The following is a 19,203-nucleotide window of genomic DNA, read 5'->3' as shown; positions in this document are numbered from 1 at the left end:
ACCCCATGGTGGTTTAGCATGTCTTATACACATATTAAGTTACCCAGCTCCCCGTGCCTGCATTACCAGTGTGCATTTCTTCCTGATAATTCAGGATGACAGCCCCGGCCCCCAGGGGGTATCAGAGGACATCTCATTATGACCCACATGCTGTTAGTAATCAGGAATCACACTGAAACAAATCAGTAAACTATCTCCTGACGTATCCTCCCGGCTCCTCCTCTGTATGTATACACCCCCCCAACATCAGTGCGGGATTGGCCGAGGATCTCCTACACTATGCAGTACATTATATTCATATGACACCCTGCTCATTGCTATAACCTTTGGCCTGTCATACTTCAGAGTGGAGCTGCATATAATGATCACACGCCAACACAAGGTAAAGCGTCAGGTTTATTATGGAGCAATAATGGACACTACTAGTATATATGCTGGACACTACTAGTATATATGCTGGACACTACTAGTATATATGCTGGACACTAGTCTATATGCTGGACACTAGTCTATATGCTGGACACTAGTCTATATGCTGGACACTAGTATATATGCAGGACACTAGTATATATGCTGGACACTAGTATATATGCAGGACACTAGTATATATGCTGGACACTAGTCTATATGCTGGACACTAGTCTATATGCTGGACACTAGTATATATGCAGGACACTAGTATATATGCTGGACACTGACACTAGTATATATGCTGGACACTAGTATATATGCTGGACATGTATAACATGTATTTGGAAAGGGGAATACAGTGGCTAGGTCGACACTATGAAGGTTGACATACATTAGGGTGACCACTAAAGGTCGACATGGCTAAGATCAACAGGGTCAGAAAACACCGGGCAAGGGGGAAAGTCGCTCAGTGTGTATGGACCTTTAGGGTCAGTGATGTGGCGACGGGCAGGGGAAAGTCGCTCAGTGTGTATGGACCTTTAGGGTCAGTGATGTGGCGACGGGCAGGGGGAAAGCCGCTCAGTGTGTATGGACCTATAGGGTCAGTGATGTGGCGACGGGCAGGGGGAAAGCCGCTCAGTGTGTATGGACCTTTAGGGTCAGTGATGTGGCGACGGGCAGGGGGAAAGCCGCTCAGTGTGTATGGACCTTTAGGGTCAGTGATGTGGCGACGGGCAGGGGGAAAGCCGCTCAGTGTGTATGGACCTTTAGGGTCAGTGATGTGGCGACGGGCAGGGGGAAAGCCGCTCAGTGTGTAGGGACCTTTAGGGTCAGTGATGTGGCGACGGGCAGGGGGAAAGTCGCTGTGTGTATGGACCTTTAGGGTCAGGTAAGTGGCGATGGGCAGGGGGACAGTCGCTCAGTGTGTATGGACCTTTAGGGTCAGTGATGTGGTGACGGGCAGGGAGAAAGCCGCCCAGTGTGTATGGACCTTTAGGGTCAGTGATGTGGTGACGGGCAGGAGGAAAGCCGCTCAGTGTGTTTGGACCTTTAGGGTCAGTGATGTGGCGACGGGCAGGGGGAAAGCCGCTCAGTGTGTATGGACCTTTAGGGTCAGTCATGTGGCGACGGGCAGGGGGAAAGTCGCTCAGTGTGTATGGACCTTTAGGGTCAGTGATGTGGCGACGGGCAGGGGGAAAGCCGCTCAGTGTGTATGGACCTTTAGGGTCAGTGATGTGGTGACGGGCAGGGGGAAAGTCGCTCAGTGTGTATGGACCTTTAGGGTCAGTGATGTGGTGACGGGCAGGGGGAAAGCCGCTCAGTGTGTATGGACCTTTAGGGTCAGTGGTGTGGTGATGGGCAGGGGGAAAGCCGCTGTGTGTATGGACCTTTAGGGTCAGTGATGTGGCGACGGGCAGGGGGAAAGTCGCTCAGTGTGTATGGACCTTTAGGGTCAGTGATGTGGCGACGGGCAGGGGGAAAGCCGCTCAGTGTGTATGGACCTATAGGGTCAGTGATGTGGTGACGGGCAGGGGGAAAGCCGCTCAGTGTGTATGGACCTTTAGGGTCAGTGATGTGGCGACGGGCAGGGGGAAAGCCGCTCAGTGTGTATGGACCTATAGGGTCAGTGATGTGGTGACGGGCAGGGGAAAGTCGCTCAGTGTGTATGGACCTTTAGGGTCAGTCATGTGACACCGGGCAGGGGGAAAGCCGCTCAGTGTGTATGGACCTTTAGGGTCAGTGATGTGGCGACGGGCAGGGGGACAGTCGCTCAGTGTGTATGGACCTTTAGGGTCAGTGATGTGGCGACGGGCAGGGGAAAGCCGCTCAGTGTGTATGGACCTTTAGGGTCGGTGATGTGGCGACGGGCAGGGGAAAGCCGCTCAGTGTGTATGGACCTTTAGGGTCGGTGATGTGGCGACGGGCAGGGGGAAAGTCGCTCAGTGTGTATGGACCTTTAGGGTCGGTGATGTGGCGACGGGCAGGGGGAAAGCCGCTCAGTGTGTATGGACCTTTAGGGTCAGTGATGTGGCGACGGGCAGGGGGAAAGTCGCTCAGTGTGTATGGACCTTTAGGGTCAGTGATGTGGCGACGGGCAGGGGGAAAGCCGCTCAGTGTGTATGGACCTTTAGGGTCAGTCATGTGACACCGGGCAGGGGAAAGTCGCTGTGTGTATGGAAATACAGAGATGGACTTCCCAAGCTTCTGAGGCGCAACAACCATCCAGATGTTTTTTCTGGTCATCAATGTTTCCTTTGATATGTCTGGTGATTTTTCAGATGAATTCTCCGAGGATAAATCAAAAAGGAAAATCGCCAGTTAGATGTAAACCAATACAAATGAATTTCTATTGTCTGGATTTGAGATAGGAGGTCATAGACGGGCGTACCCAACTCACAGTGTGGATGGCACTGTACGTGCACGTAGCGGGTTCTTTGCTCCGTTGGACAAGCCTCTATGATTATCCTCTCCACTCCAGATAATATGTGTACCATAAAAAATAAAATTGAATAACAATGTGTAACTCTATTTAATTACAACATGTGAGTTTCTTTTGTGATGGAAAAAGAATCTCGTGGGCGCACCTCACTCACTTAAAACAAGGGGGAGGTACACACATAAAGGTTTCTTTTCCCATATCAAATCAACGTGTATATTTGTGACAGAATGGTAGGCGTACCCTACTCACGGTAAGTATGGAATAGTATAAGCCCGTAGCAGGTTCTTTGCCTTCCTTTTCAAATTTCCAAAATGTTGTACATATTCTCCGTTCAATGTGTATACATAAAAAACAAAAATAAACAATGTGTAGTCTCGTCACTACTTCCTATATCTCATTTAGAGATCTACAGGACAGCAGGATTTTTTTACCCAGATTTTATAAAGGTAGATGTACATTCGTACCGGGACTCACACTGAGTGATGCTATCAACATGTGCATAAAGGTTTCTTTACGTGCTCATAGTTTGTGAACAGGAATCCTTCACCAAGTGGAAAGAACCATAATTCTATACCCCGTCTGCGTGAAGATTCTTAATATTCATTGTATTGGCGTACCCCAACTTACGATTGTGGGGGTCTTTACACTCCCGTAGCGTTTTCTTTTTGCCCTGTGCTGCTGGTATAATGCTGGGAGATCCTCATCCAGATATATACCCGGTGTGCATGGGGTAAAAAAGGAAATAATGCCTCAGAGTTCTTGCCCCCAATTTAACAGGGATAATAGAAAAAGCCGATTCAAAGCTGAGTGACAAACGATGTTTTTTTCTTCCATAAAAAAATTATTTTATTCTCCAAAATTTCTAAAAATTCTCCATCCCCATAATGGTAGAATAGCACAAGTTCCAATAATCATTCAGACCCACAGTGGTCTTTACACAGGATAAAAATATTATAAAACCAGAAAAATAAAAACAAATTCTTGAAAAATATACATACATCCAATGTTGGGTAGACAAGATGTGATGGCTGCTCACTCTCCACACTGGCTGTCGACGCGTTTCGGTGACTAGCACCTTTATCAAGACATGCTGGTGGAGTGTGAGAGGCCATTCTTTTATACCCAGAGCAGCCAATACTCTTTAGACAGGAAGTGATGTAATAGTCACTTCCTGATATTTAACAGGGATTCAAAACATATATTCAAATAGTGTAATAACATTAATCCATATTCCACAGTCTATTCATAAAACATGTGGCAATTTTTGCATAAAAATCAACATAACAGTACATATATACTTGTGTCGGCCGGACGGTTACCATGGCAACCGAGCATACACTTCCGGTGGACGGATTGATGCTCCTGTTATTTCGATTTAACGGAGGTTAGTTTGATGGTGACTGGTCCTCATAAGTGAAGTGTCTTTGTGCCTCCCATTTACTGGGGAAAGGTAGCGTCTGATCGCCGCAATTATGGTGACGATCATAGTATCTAGAAGGAGGACGTTGCTCCGCTTCATCCCTCGCCTCTTCCGGCTGCTGGACCGCAGCTACGGAAGCCTGGCGGGTTCAGACGGGTAGTCACGTTCTCCAACTTCCGGCTTGTTGAAACGCAAAACGCGGAAGAGCTTTTGCTGTGTGTGCTCCGTTGCCATGGCATCGCGTCTGTAAGACACAATTGACAGTTAGATTACACATATACATATTACACATAATTGCAGGATATTTAACAAACAACATATACTATACAGAAGAAAAGCTAAGTGGTAATCAATTCATATATAGTTTTAGTAGATGTTACAGCGAATCTTAAAGGGGACGCTTACTAATTCAGATCTCTGTATAGTAGTATGTTGACAGATGTACTTAAGCTAAAACTGGAGGTTCCCCCCCCATCATTCAAAAGTGTTGCAATATGACTACAGCAGGTTCAATACTGCCATAGGTGGTTCAGAGTGCTCACAGGAACCACTTCAGCTCGAAGTCGCCATTAAGGCCCCCAGGTATTAATGTATTGCAATTGAATATGAGGTTCATCTCCAGTTTTGCCAATGGAACAACGTCATCCTTCTGTCTAATATTGCCTTTGGCAATTCTAAGACCACAGAAGGATACAATTTCTTGTGTTGAGCATTTGTGTACATTTTTAAAGTGGGAAGATAGAGAGTGTGTCTCCATCCCATTTTTGACATTTCTTAAATGTTCCCCCAACCTAGTTTTTAAAGGCCTAGTCGTCCTACCAATATAGTGTTTTTTGCAGCTGCACTCGATTGTATATACCACATTTTTTGTATTACAGGTGATAAAGTCATTTATCATCATCTTGTGGCCATTAATGGTATATTCAGAAATTTTGTTAGAACCATTGCTTTTAATATTTTTACACCCAATGCAGCTGCCACACCTAAAAAAACCCTTGGATGTGATCTTTGATAAGGGTGGTTTGGAGGAAAAACTGCTCTTGACCAGACTATCACGTTATGTTGATTTTTATGCAAAAATTGCCACATGTTTTATGAATAGACTGTGGAATATGGATTAATGTTATTACACTATTTGAATATATGTTTTGAATCCCTGTTAAATATCAGGAAGTGACTATTACATCACTTCCTGTCTAAAGAGTATTGGCTGCTCTGGGTATAAAAGAATGGCCTCTCACACTCCACCAGCATGTCTTGATAAAGGTGCTAGTCACCGAAACGCGTCGACAGCCAGTGTGGAGAGTGAGCAGCCATCACATCTTGTCTACCCAACATTGGATGTATGTATATTTTTCAAGAATTTGTTTTTATTTTTCTGGTTTTATAATATTTTTATCCTGTGTAAAGACCACTGTGGGTCTGAATGATTATTGGAACTTGTGCTATTCTACCATTATGGGGATGGAGAATTTTTAGAAATTTTGGAGAATAAAATAATTTTTTTATGGAAGAAAAAAACATCGTTTGTCACTCAGCTTTGAATCGGCTTTTTCTATTATCCCTGTTAAATTGGGGGCAAGAACTCTGAGGCATTATTTCCTTTTTTACCCCATGCACACCGGGTATATATCTGGATGAGGATCTCCCAGCATTATACCAGCAGCACAGGGCAAAAAGAAAACGCTACGGGAGTGTAAAGACCCCCACAATCGTAAGTTGGGGTACGCCAATACAATGAATATTAAGAATCTTCACGCAGACGGGGTATAGAATTATGGTTCTTTCCACTTGGTGAAGGATTCCTGTTCACAAACTATGAGCACGTAAAGAAACCTTTATGCACATGTTGATAGCATCACTCAGTGTGAGTCCCGGTACGAATGTACATCTACCTTTATAAAATCTGGGTAAAAAAATCCTGCTGTCCTGTAGATCTCTAAATGAGATATAGGAAGTAGTGACGAGACTACACATTGTTTATTTTTGTTTTTTATGTATACACATTGAACGGAGAATATGTACAACATTTTGGAAATTTGAAAAGGAAGGCAAAGAACCTGCTACGGGCTTATACTATTCCATACTTACCGTGAGTAGGGTACGCCTACCATTCTGTCACAAATATACACGTTGATTTGATATGGGAAAAGAAACCTTTATGTGTGTACCTCCCCCTTGTTTTAAGTGAGTGAGGTGCGCCCACGAGATTCTTTTTCCATCACAAAAGAAACTCACATGTTGTAATTAAATAGAGTTACACATTGTTATTCAATTTTATTTTTTATGGTACACATATTATCTGGAGTGGAGAGGATAATCATAGAGGCTTGTCCAACGGAGCAAAGAACCCGCTACGTGCACGTACAGTGCCATCCACACTGTGAGTTGGGTACGCCCGTCTATGACCTCCTATCTCAAATCCAGACAATAGAAATTCATTTGTATTGGTTTACATCTAACTGGCGATTTTCCTTTTTGATTTATCCTCGGAGAATTCATCTGAAAAATCACCAGACATATCAAAGGAAACATTGATGACCAGAAAAAACATCTGGATGGTTGTTGCGCCTCAGAAGCTTGGGAAGTCCATCTCTGTATTTCTTGTATTATTGTTTTAGTTATTTGGTGATAACTAGGGATAAGTACGAGCTAGGGGCAGCATTGCGCCAAAGAAGGGTCATATCCTATAATCTTGTTTTGCTGTGTGTATGGACCTTTAGGGTCGGTGATGTGGCGACGGGCAGGGGGAAAGTCGCTCAGTGTGTATGGACCTTTAGGGTCAGTGATGTGGCGACGGGCAGGGGGAAAGCCGCTCAGTGTGTATGGACCTTTAGGGTCAGTGATGTGGCGACGGGCAGGGGGAAAGCCGCTGTGTGTATGGACCTTTAGGTCAGTGATGTGGCGACGGGCAGGGGGAAAGCCGCTCAGTGTGTATGGACCTTTAGGGTCAGTGATGTGGCGACGGGCAGGGGGAAAGCCGCTCAGTGTGTATGGACCTTTAGGGTCAGTGATGTGGCGACGGGCAGGGGGAAAGCCGCTCAGTGTGTATGGACCTTTAGGGTCGGTGATGTGGCGACGGGCAGGGGGAAAGTCGCTCAGTGTGTATGGACCTTTAGGGTCAGTGATGTGGCGACGGGCAGGACTTGCTTCCGTTTGTGCACATTCTGTGACTGGCAGCCGCGAGCACTGGGTTTTCTCATAAATAATTAACCTTTAATAATTTGAGTTGGTCCTGGACCCCCAACCCAGGGCACCCCTGCATGTGTCCCGAGGCACCCCAGGGGGCACACAGTTTGGGAACCACTGCACTAGGCTGTGGAGGGAGAATATAATAGTGTGCCAAGGGCAGCGAACTATGCTCGGGCCGCGGTATAGTGATAGGTGACCATGTCGACTTAAGTCCTGTTGACCCTTAGTGGTCGATCTAATGTATGTCGACCTTCATAGTGTTGGAAAGGAACAATGGGCCTGATTCAGTCACTATTGATCGATGTTTTCGGAGCACGTGTCTTGATGCTGCTGCAGCTGCCGTTGCAGTGCCTTGTATGCCACAACCTGATTGGCAGGCTGCAGTTATTGGGGGGAGGTGACGAGGAGGTGTATTGTTTCGGGGCTGCATTTTCGGGTGTGCACATCTTACAGCCCATGGCATCTTGTATTGTTCTGATGTTGCGGCTGACGGTTGCGATAATGATCCAATGGCGCTTCTTTAGATGCAGGCAGCACCTCAGGGAACCTGGCAGCGGGCGTCTTTGGGCACAAGATGCCTTCTTCAGCATTTGGAAATGTTCGCAAACTTCTGCATAAAGAATCGCAACGGCTGCAAAATGTATCGTCAATCACTGAATCAGACCCAGTCTGGAGCCCTCCCCTCAAATGCTTGGGCCCTCCCTGACACTCCCAGAAAATGACTGATTACCACCTCTAAATACCGGCTTTCTGTCAATCAACTTGTGTATGTCCAGCAATAAAAAAGTAGGATGTTCTCATAAAATGGCCTTGCGCGTGTGCGCACGATCCCTACACATGCACAGTCTATTGATTATCGCCCTGCCTGCAAATTACGGCTGTTTTTATCAGGTATGAATATTATGTTTATAAGTGGCACTACAGGGGGCATTATGTGTACAGTACACTAAAACGGTGATTATGTGTAAGTGGCACTACAGGGGGCATTATGTGTACACTAAAGCGGTGATTATGTGTAAGTGGCACTACAGGGGGCATTATGTGTACACTAAAGCGGTGATTATGTGTAAGTGGCACTACAGGGGGCATTATGTGTACAGTACACTAAAACGGTGATTATGTGTAAGTGGCACTACAGGGGGCATTATGTGTACACTAAAGCGGTGATTATGTGTAAGTGGCACTACAGGGGGCATTATGTGTACACTAAAGCGGTGATTATGTGTAAGTGGCACTACAGGGGGCATTATGTGTACACTAAAGCGGTGATTATGTGTAAGTGGCACTACAGGGGGCATTATGTGTACAGTACACTAAAACGGTGATTATGTGTAAGTGGCACTACAGGGGGCATTATGTGTACAGTACACTAAAACGGTGATTATGTGTAAGTGGCACTACAGGGGGCATTATGTGTACACTAAAGCGGTGATTATGTGTAAGTGGCACTACAGGGGGCATTATGTGTACACTAAAGCGGTGATTATGTGTAAGTGGCACTACAGGGGGCATTATGTGTACACTAAAGCGGTGATTATGTGTAAGTGGCACTACAGGGGGCATTATGTGTACACTAAAGCGGTGATTATGTGTAAGTGGCACTACAGGGGGAATTATGTGTACACTAAAGCGGTGATTATGTGTAAGTGGCACTACAGGGGGAATTATGTGTACACTAAAGCGGTGATTATGTGTAAGTGGCACTACAGGGGGCATTATGTGTACACTACACTAAAGCGGTGATTATGTGTAAGTGGCACTACAGGGGGCATTATGTGTACACTAAAGCGGTGATTATGTGTAAGTGGCACTACAGGGGGAATTATGTGTACACTAAAGCGGTGATTATGTGTAAGTGGCATTACAGGGGGAATTATGTATACACTAAAGCGGTGATTATGTGTAAGTGGCACTACAGGGGGAATTATGTATACACTAAAGCGGTGATTATGTGTAAGTGTCACTACATGGGTAATTATGTGTACACTAAAGCGGTGATTATGTGTAAGTGGCACTATAGGGGGCATTATTTGTACAGTACACTAAAGCGGTGATTATGTGTAAGTGGCACTATAGGGGGCATTATGTGTACAGTACACTAAAGCGGTGATAATGTGTAAGTGGCACTACAGGGGGCATTATGTGTACACTACACTAAAGCGGTGATTATGTGTAAGTGGCACTAAAGGGGGCATTATGTGTACACTACACTAAAGCGGTGATTATGTGTAAGTGGCACTACAGGGGGCATTATGTGTACAGTACACTAAAGCGGTGATTATGTGTAAGTGGCACTACAGGGGGAATTATGTATACACTAAAGCGGTGATTATGTGTAAGTGTCACTACATGGGGAATTATGTGTACACTAAAGCGGTGATTATGTGTAAGTGGCACTATAGGGGGCATTATGTGTACAGTACACTAAAGCGGTGATTATGTGTAAGTGGCACTACAGGGGGAATTATGTATACACTAAAGCGGTGATTATGTGTAAGTGTCACTACATGGGGAATTATGTGTACACTAAAGCGGTGATTATGTGTAAGTGGCACTACAGGGGGAATTATGTGTACACTAAAGCGGTGATTATGTGTAAGTGGCACTATAGGGGGCATTATGTGTACAGTACACTAAAGCGGTGATTATGTGTAAGTGGCACTATAGGGGGCATTATGTGTACAGTACACTAAAGCGGTGATAATGTGTAAGTGGCACTACAGGGGGCATTATGTGTACACTACACTAAAGCGGTGATTATGTGTAAGTGGCACTACAGGGGGCATTATGTGTACACTACACTAAAGCGGTGATTATGTGTAAGTGGCACTAAAGGGGGCATTATGTGTACACTACACTAAAGCGGTGATTATGTGTAAGTGGCACTACAGGGGGCATTATGTGTACAGTACACTAAAGCGGTGATTATGTGTAAGTGGCACTACAGGGGGCATTATGTGTACACTAAAGCGTGATTATGTGTAAGTGGCACTACAGGGGGCATTATGTGTACACTAAAGCGGTGATTATGTGTAAGTGGCACTACAGGGGGAATTATGTGTACACTAAAGCGGTGATTATGTGTAAGTGGCACTATAGGGGGCATTATGTGTACAGTACACTAAAGCGGTGATAATGTGTAAGTGGCACTACAGGGGGCATTATGTGTACACTACACTAAAGCGGTGATTATGTGTAAGTGGCACTAAAGGGGGCATTATGTGTACACTACACTAAAGCGGTGATTATGTGTAAGTGGCACTACAGGGGGCATTATGTGTACAGTACACTAAAGCGGTGATTATGTGTAAGTGGCACTACAGGGGGCATTATGTGTACACTAAAGCGGTGATTATGTGTAAGTGGCACTACAGGGGGCATTATGTGTACACTAAAGCGTGATTATGTGTAAGTGGCACTACAGGGGGCATTATGTGTACACTACACTAAAGCGGTGATTATGTGTAAGTGGCACTAAAGGGGGCATTATGTGTACACTACACTAAAGCGGTGATTATGTGTAAGTGGCACTACAGGGGGCATTATGTGTACACTAAAGCGGTGATTATGTGTAAGTGGCACTACAGGGGGCATTATGTGTACACTAAAGCGGTGATTATGTGTAAGTGGCACTACAGGGGGCATTATGTGTACACTAAACATATGTGTAAGAGGCACTACAGTGGCGGCGTGGCATGGAATTGGCCATTTAACGCTGGGCATTCCCATGTAAATGCGGTCATAAAGTAGTGTGCCGGGGGTTGGCGGCTGATGTCATGTCTTCGTTCCAGCACACACAAATATAACTCAGTCTCCATTGACTCATATTAGGAGAATTAATTTGATGGTCGGCGACCAGTGAATGATTTCTCCTTCTGCGGGACATATGAGGGGATGTGCTGTCATAACACATTTCCTCGCATGGTTGCGAGAGAGAGATAGAGCGAGAGAGAACGGGCCAGATGTACTAAGCTTGAAAAGTGATAATATATTATCACTCTCCATTTTATCACTTTTCAAGGCTTAGCACATCCCGCCCAGAGAGAGATGTTAAATCCAATGAACCCAAAAAGTTAAATCATAATTTAATACAAAATGTTGCACCATTCTCCTATAGACCAGGCCTGGCCAACCTGTTGCTCTCCAGATGTTGTCAAACTACAAATCCCATCATGCCTTGCCACAGTTTTGCTATAAGGGAGTGTTAAAACTGTGGCAAGGCATGCTGGGATTTGTAGTTTCCCAACATCTGGAGAGCCACAGGTTGGCCTGTCCTGCTATAGACTGTGCAACAGCCACGGTCAAAGATTAACTCCAAGCTAATATTTGCTATTATTTTTACTTACACACTGCGCCCTTGAACATGCAGCTCTTTGGACTCCCACTTTCCCACAGTAACATAATACTGGATCCAACCAGATATTTGTTATGATTAATGTAATGTATCTCCAGAAGAGCCATGTGAGGGGTACAGTATTTACACACTGGGCCAGAGGTGGACACTATGGAGTAAATGTACTAAAGGTGCCCATACATGGTGCGATATGTGCTACAGTATGTGCGGTTTATACTAGATTATTGCATCGCATGCGATACACTACAGCAGCGTGAACTAGATGCCATGCGATCTAGTACAGAAAGTACTGCCTGCACATGTGATGTGAACTACACGCAATCCGTGTGGGGTAACCATAAGACACCATAAAATGGGATTTTGCCCATAACAACCAATCAGATTCTATCTATTGTCTTCTAGAAGGTGCTAAATAAGATGTAGAACCTGGCTGGTTGACTTATGGTGACTTATGGTGCCCACACACAGATGCTTTGTGAACGTCACACACCCTCCATCCAAACGCATGGGCCTGCCTGCGCTTTTCCTAGGCACTACTGTGGTTTTTTCTAGTATTCCCATAAAACGTCCAGTTACCACCCTCAAACCATAGCTGCCTACCCTCCTGCATTATGCAAGAGACTCCCTGAAATAACAGTAATCTCCCTCTCTCCCTCATTAGTCTAGCAATCTCCCTCATGTCACCTAGACCACATTACACTGTTACATTTTTTGGGGAAAAGGAATGACAGACAGATACATTTACATTGAATCCTCAGCACCATTTCCCTGCACTTTACCAAGTATAGATTCTATAGATTGTAAGCTTGCAGCAGGGCCCTCTAACCCCCAAGTCTGTCTGTTGTTACCCAGTTTGTTTTATCACTGTCTACTATTGTAAAGTGCAACGGAATCTGCTGCGCTATATAAGACACTGTAACGGAATCTGCTGCGCTATATAAGACACTGTAACGGAATCTGCTGCTCTATATAAGACACTGTAACGGAATCTGCTGCGCTATATAAGAAGCTGTAACGGAATCTGCTGCGCTATATAAGACACTGTAATGGGATCTGCTGCGCTATATAAGACACTGTAACGGAATCTGCTGCGCTATATAAGACGCTGTAACAGAATCTGCTGCGCTATATAAGATGCTGTAACGGAATCTGCTGCACTATATAAGACACTGTAACGGAATCTGCTGCGCTTTATAATACACTGTAACAGAATATGCTGCGCTATATAAGACACTGTAAAGGAATCTGCTGCGCTATATAATACACTGTAACAGAATATACTGCGCTATATAAGACACTGTAACGGAATCTGCTGCTCTATATAAGACACTGTAATGGAATCTGCTGAGCTATATTAGACTCTGTAACGGAATCTGCTGCGCTATATAAGACGCTGTAACGGAATCTGCTGCGCTATATAAGACGCTGTAACGGAATCTGCTGCGCTATATAAGACGCTGTAACGGAATCTGCTGCGCTATATAAGACGCTGTAACGGAATCTGCTGCGCTATATAAGACGCTGTAACGGAATCTGCTGCGCTATATAAGACGCTGTAACGGAATCTGCTGCGCTATATAAGACACTAACGGAATCTGCTGCGCTATATAAGACACTGTAACGGAATCTGCTGCTCTATATAAGACACTGTAACGGAATCTGCTGCTCTATATAAGACACTGTAACGGAATCTGCTGCGCTATACAAGACACTGTAACGGAATCTGCTGCGCTATATAAGACACTGTAACGGAATCTGCTGCCCTATATAAGACACTGTAACAGAATCTGCTGCGCTAAATAAGACGCTGTAACGGAATCTGCTGCGCTATATAAGACGCTGTAACGGAATCTGCTGCGCTATATAAGACACTGTAACGGAATCTGCTGCGCTATATAAGACGCTGTAACGGAATCTGCTGCGCTATAGAAGACGCTGTAACGGAATCTGCTGCGCTATATAAGACGCTGTAACGGAATCTGCTGCGCTATATAAGACGCTGTAACAGAATCTGCTGCGCTATATCAGACGCTGTAACGGAATCTGCTGCGCTATATAAGACACTGTAACGGAATCTGCTGCACTATATAAGACGCTGTAACGGAATCTGCTGCGCTATATAAGACACTGTAACAGAATCTGCTGCGCTATAGAAGACGCTGTAACGGAATCTGCTGCACTATATAAGACGCTGTAACGGAATCTGCTGCGCTATATAAGACACTGTAACGGAATCTGCTGCGCTATATAAGACGCTGTAACGGAATCTGCTGCGCTATATCAGACGCTGTAACGGAATCTGCTGCGCTATATAAGACACTGTAACGGAATCTGCTGCGCTATATAAGACGCTGTAACGGAATCTGCTGCGCTATATAAGACGCTGTAATGGAATCTGCTGCGCTATATAAGACACTGTAACGGAATCTGCCGCGCTATATAAGACGCTGTAACGGAATCTGCTGCGCTATATAAGACGCTGTAACGGAATCTGCTGCACTATAAAAGACACTGTAACGGAATCTGCTGCGCTATATAAGACACTGTAACGGAATCTGCTGCACTATATAAGACACTGTAACAGAATCTGCTGCGCTATATAAGACACTGTAACGGAATCTGCTGCGCTATATAAGACACTGTAACGGAATCTGCTGCACTATATAAGACACTGTAACGGAATCTGCTGCGCTATATAAGACACTGTAACAGAATATGCATCACAGCTTGGGGATGGAGCTTCACGGGTGTCGGAGTGGAGTTATGCTCCATGTCCCGGCAAATTACTAAATAAATAATATTTGTGTGCCATTAATGGAGGGAAACTATTTGGTTCTCTCCATCGATGGCAAAAGCATTCTACATCGGCCATAAACCAGTGATGTCTGTGAATCATCGATGGTCAATAGTCATCCTTAGTGATGTGTTAAATGATTACATAAAGTGATTTCTAACACAGCAGGAGACAGTGAGAGCAGGTGGCTGGCCTTATTTACCTGGGTGAATGCACTGCCCAGGTGAGCACCAACCCTATAGCTGACGATGGAGGACACTAGTTGCCAGTAACATGCTGACGATGGAGGACCAAGACGGAGGACACTTGCCAGTAACATGCTGACAGATAAGAGGCCAGGCCGCAGCCCAATTAATAAAACAATGTTGTACTGTCGGCTGATGTCAGGGAATTCTTGATTATGCTTCAGCTGCTAAATGGCTTTGGGCTCTGACTCAGATTAGCACAACGAATCCTGGGCCACAGAAGCAGCAAATAGCACATACACTGAATCTGCAGCAACAAAGCCAATGGACACTGCGATTAAGAATCAATCCCTCTCCTTTAGGGGGCAAACAAATATTTGGCCACTCACACCTGGTATCCCAGACTGTTGGCTACTAGGAAAATATACTTGTAGTACCCCACTGGGAAAATAACAGTGAACCACTGAGCAGAGCCCCTTCTGAATAAGTGATTGTGCACCCACTGAATAAATATTTCATAGGGGTAATTCAGACCTGATGGTACAGCAGCGGCCAGCGTTCAGGTCCCACCTGTGCAAATTGATGTGTATTACTGCAAACCATTCGGAAGCCGCTCACCAATGAATGATTTCTACACTGGGCACCAGCCATCCCCGGCTCAGAGTGGCTGCGATGAATACAGACATATCCGGCCTGCTGCTGACATCACACACACCCCCCTAATACAGACATATCCGGCCTGCTGCTGACATCACACACACCCCCCTAATACAGACATATCCGGCCTGCTGCTGACATCACACACACCCTCCCCTAATACAGACATATCCGGCCTGCTGCTGACATCACACACACCCTCCCCTAATACAGACATATCGGGGGACATTTACCAAAATGGATTCGTAGAAAAAAGGTGTATTCGTAGGGAGAAATACACCTTTTTTTTACGAATTTGTATTTTCGGGATTTACAATCCCAAAAATACAACAATTCGTAGTCCTAAAGATGGAACATTCGTATTTGTAGTTACAAATACGAATGCCCTACACCATCGATAGGATACGACAGAAATCACCATTCAAAAGAATGGTGGTTCCTGATGTACTAAGCAGCCGTACTGATAATACGGCTGCTAAGTGGTGTGAAACACCCACGCAAATACGACAGGAAAATAGAACACCATTTTCCTGTTCTATTTGCGTTTTAGCCTGCACGGATCAGTCAGATCCGTGCAGGCTGCAGTGTAAAAAAATAGAAAAATAAATAAATAAAAAAAAAAAACGGCGTGGGGTCCCCCCCACAGCCGAAACCAGCACCAGACTGAAGGAGCCGGGGCCGGTAATTAAAAATCAGGGAACCCGACAAATAGGGGTTCCCCGATTTTTAACAACCAGCCCCAGGCTCCAGGTCCGGGGCTGGTTCCCAAAATACGGGGGACAAAATGAGTAGGGGTCCCCCGTATTTTAAGAACCAGCCCCAGGCACAACCAGCCGGCAGGGTAATGTCACAGCCGGGGGACACTTATAATATAAGGTCCCGCGGCCAAAACATTAACCCTACCGACCAGTCAGCCTGGCCAGGGGCCCTGGGGGAGTGGGGACCCCCCCAATAAAGGGGTCCCCCCCCTCCAGGACTTACCTGACCAGGCTGAAGCCTGGTGCTGTCCCCGATGCCCCTGGGCGGTGGGCATCGGGCTGATTATGTTGTAAAAAATAGATAAACCATTGTTTTTTACTGTGGCACTACAAGTGCCAGCAAGCCTCCCCAGCAAGCTGGGACTTGGAGAACCACAAGTCCCAGCCTGCTGGGCATTAAAGGGCCCGCTGGCACTTGTAGTTCTACAGTTAAAAAAATAGTGCACAAAACACACTGATACACTTTTAAAATAAAACTTTATTACACACAAAGCCCACACATACTAATACTTACCTATCTTCTTCCCATAGGTCGCCCTGGTCCTGTGTCGTCTTCTTCCTCCATGTCGACGTCGCTGTCGGCGATGGTGTCCCCGTCCGGATCCGACGAAATCCATTTGGGAAGCTGTGGAAGGAAACCATACTCACCTGTCCCAGCGCGACGTAGTCCAGGTAAGGGTCTTTGCAAAAAAATAAACCGAAAACCCCGAAACCAAACCGGACTGACGGAGACGCACGGTGTTTACATCGTGCGGCTCCACCTCCCGAATGCCGCTATTGGCCGCCTTGCGGCCTAGCGGCTCCTGATTGGCCGCTAGGCCGCAAGGCGGCCAATAGCGGCATTCGGGAGGCGGAGCCGCACGATGTAAACACCGTGCGGCTCCCTGCTTGTCCGGCTGGATTCGGGTGTTCGTTTTGTTTTTTTGCAAAGACCCTTACCTGGACTACGTCGCGCTGGGACAGGTGAGTATGGTTTCCTTCCACAGCTTCCCAAATGGATTTCGTCGGATCCGGACGGGGACACCATCGCCGACAGCGACGTCGACATGGAGGAAGAAGACGACACAGGACCAGAAGACGCCGACACAGGACCAGGGCGACCTATGGGAAGAAGATAGGTAAGTATTAGTATGTGTGGGCTTTGTGTGTAATAAAGTTTTATTTTAAAAGTGTATCAGTGTGTTTTGTGCACTATTTTTTTAACTGTAGAACTACAAGTGCCAGCGGGCCCTTTAATGCCCAGCAGGCTGGGACTTGTGGTTCTCCAAGTCCCAGCTTGCTGGGGAGGCTTGCTGGCACTTGTAGTGCCACAGTAAAAAACAATGGTTTATCTATTTTTTACAACATAATCAGCCCGATGCCCACCGCCCAGGGGCATCGGGGACAGCACCAGGCTTCAGCCTGGTCAGGTAAGTCCTGGAGGGGGGGGACCCCTTTATTGGGGGGGTCCCCACTCCCCCAGGGCCCCTGGCCAGGCTGACTGGTCGGTAGGGTTAATGTTTTGGCCGCGGGACCTTATATTATAAGTGTCCCCCGGCTGTGACATTACCCTGCCGGCTGGTTGTGCCTGGGGCTGGTTCTTAAAATACGGGGGACCCCTACTCATTTTGTCCCCCGTATTTTGGGAACCGGACCTGGAGCCTGGGGCTGGTTGTTAAAAATCGGGGAACCCCTATTTGTCGGGTTCCCTGATTTTTAATTACCGGCCCCGGCTCCTTCAGCCTGGTGCTGGTTATGGCTGTGGGGGGGACCCCACGCCGTTTTTTTTATTTATTTATTTTTCTATTTTTTTTTACACACTGCAGCCTGCACGGATCTGACTTGATCCGTGCAGACTGCTAGAAATAATTCGTATTAGCAGCCGTATATACGGCCGCTAATACGAATCATTACACCATCGGAGGGTTACAAAGCAGTCGTATCTGACTGCTTTGTAAATCCCCCTCCGGAACACGACTTTGCATACGACTTAAACAGTCGTATGCAGTCGTAGGGAAACAACCAATACGAAAAACTAGGTTTTTCATATTGGTAAATTTCCCCCATCCGGCCTGCTGCTGACATCACACACACCCTCCCCTAATACAGACATATCCGGCCTGCTGCTGACATAACACACACCCCCCTAATACAGACATATCCGGCCTGCTGCTGACATCACACACACACCCCCCTAATACAGACATATCCGGCCTGCAGCTGACATCACACACACCCCCCCTAATACAGACATATCCGGCCTGCTGCTGACATCACACACACCCTCCCCTAATACAGACATATCCGGCCTGCTGCTGACATCACACACACCCCCCTAATACAGACATATCCGGCCTGCTGCTGACATCACACACACCCTCCCCTAATACAGACATATCCGGCCTGCTGCTGACATCACACACACCCCCCTAAAATGCTAGGGCATGCCTGCGTTTCCCGGTGGCTCCCAGCATGTTGTTCTTGGCACTCCTATGAAACGTCCGCTTACCATCTTCCTGTAAATCAGTAGCAGGCTTTCATTGCAGGATGGCCTCACGCATGCGTACTACGGGCATGCACAGTCTATCGATAATCACCCGGCCTGCTAAATCATGGCTGTGTGATCAGGTCTGAATGACCCCCATAGTGCAGGTTTTCTGTAGTGGAGATGTTGGGGGTTATTCATACCTGATTGCTGCTCTGCTAAATTGTAGAGCCCTACGATCTGGTATACGCTGCCCCACCAGAGTGACATCCTACAAATGACTTAGTAGGGCTCAGCATCAAACGATTTTCCCGTTGTATGCAGTTTGTGTGTAGCCCAGGACGATAGAAATAGGCTGATCGGGGTGGAGCTGACATCACATGACCTACCTGAAAATGTTTGGGCACACCTGCGTTTTCCATGACACTCCGAGAAATGACCGGTAACCACCCACAAAGGGCGGCTTCCTGTCAATCAACTTGAGTACTTCCAGTGATAGCAGGATGGCCCAAATAAATAGTGCACAGC

The 19,203-nt window shown here is 46.2% G+C and overlaps 1 protein-coding gene across 1 annotated transcript in view; it reads left to right on the top strand.

Moving 5' to 3' along the window:
- The first annotated feature begins 346 nt into the window (after nucleotides 1–346).
- The window catches only part of FPGS (folylpolyglutamate synthase), a 72,421-nt gene continuing 53,564 nt past the window's right edge, over nucleotides 347–19,203 (top strand). The window contains exon 1 of the mRNA XM_083160834.1: nucleotides 347–382. Within this exon, the coding sequence (XP_083016960.1) occupies nucleotides 362–382 (21 nt within the window). The 5' untranslated portion in view covers nucleotides 347–361. The remainder of the gene's footprint in view (nucleotides 383–19,203) is intronic.

The sequence above is a fragment of the Crinia signifera genome, chromosome 9, assembly GCF_055691185.1.
Source record: "Crinia signifera chromosome 9, ASM5569118v1, whole genome shotgun sequence".
In the NCBI taxonomy this organism is placed as follows: Eukaryota; Metazoa; Chordata; class Amphibia; order Anura; family Myobatrachidae; genus Crinia; species Crinia signifera.
Note: the sequence above shows the minus strand (reverse complement) of the source record. Positions and strands in the feature narration are given on the sequence as shown.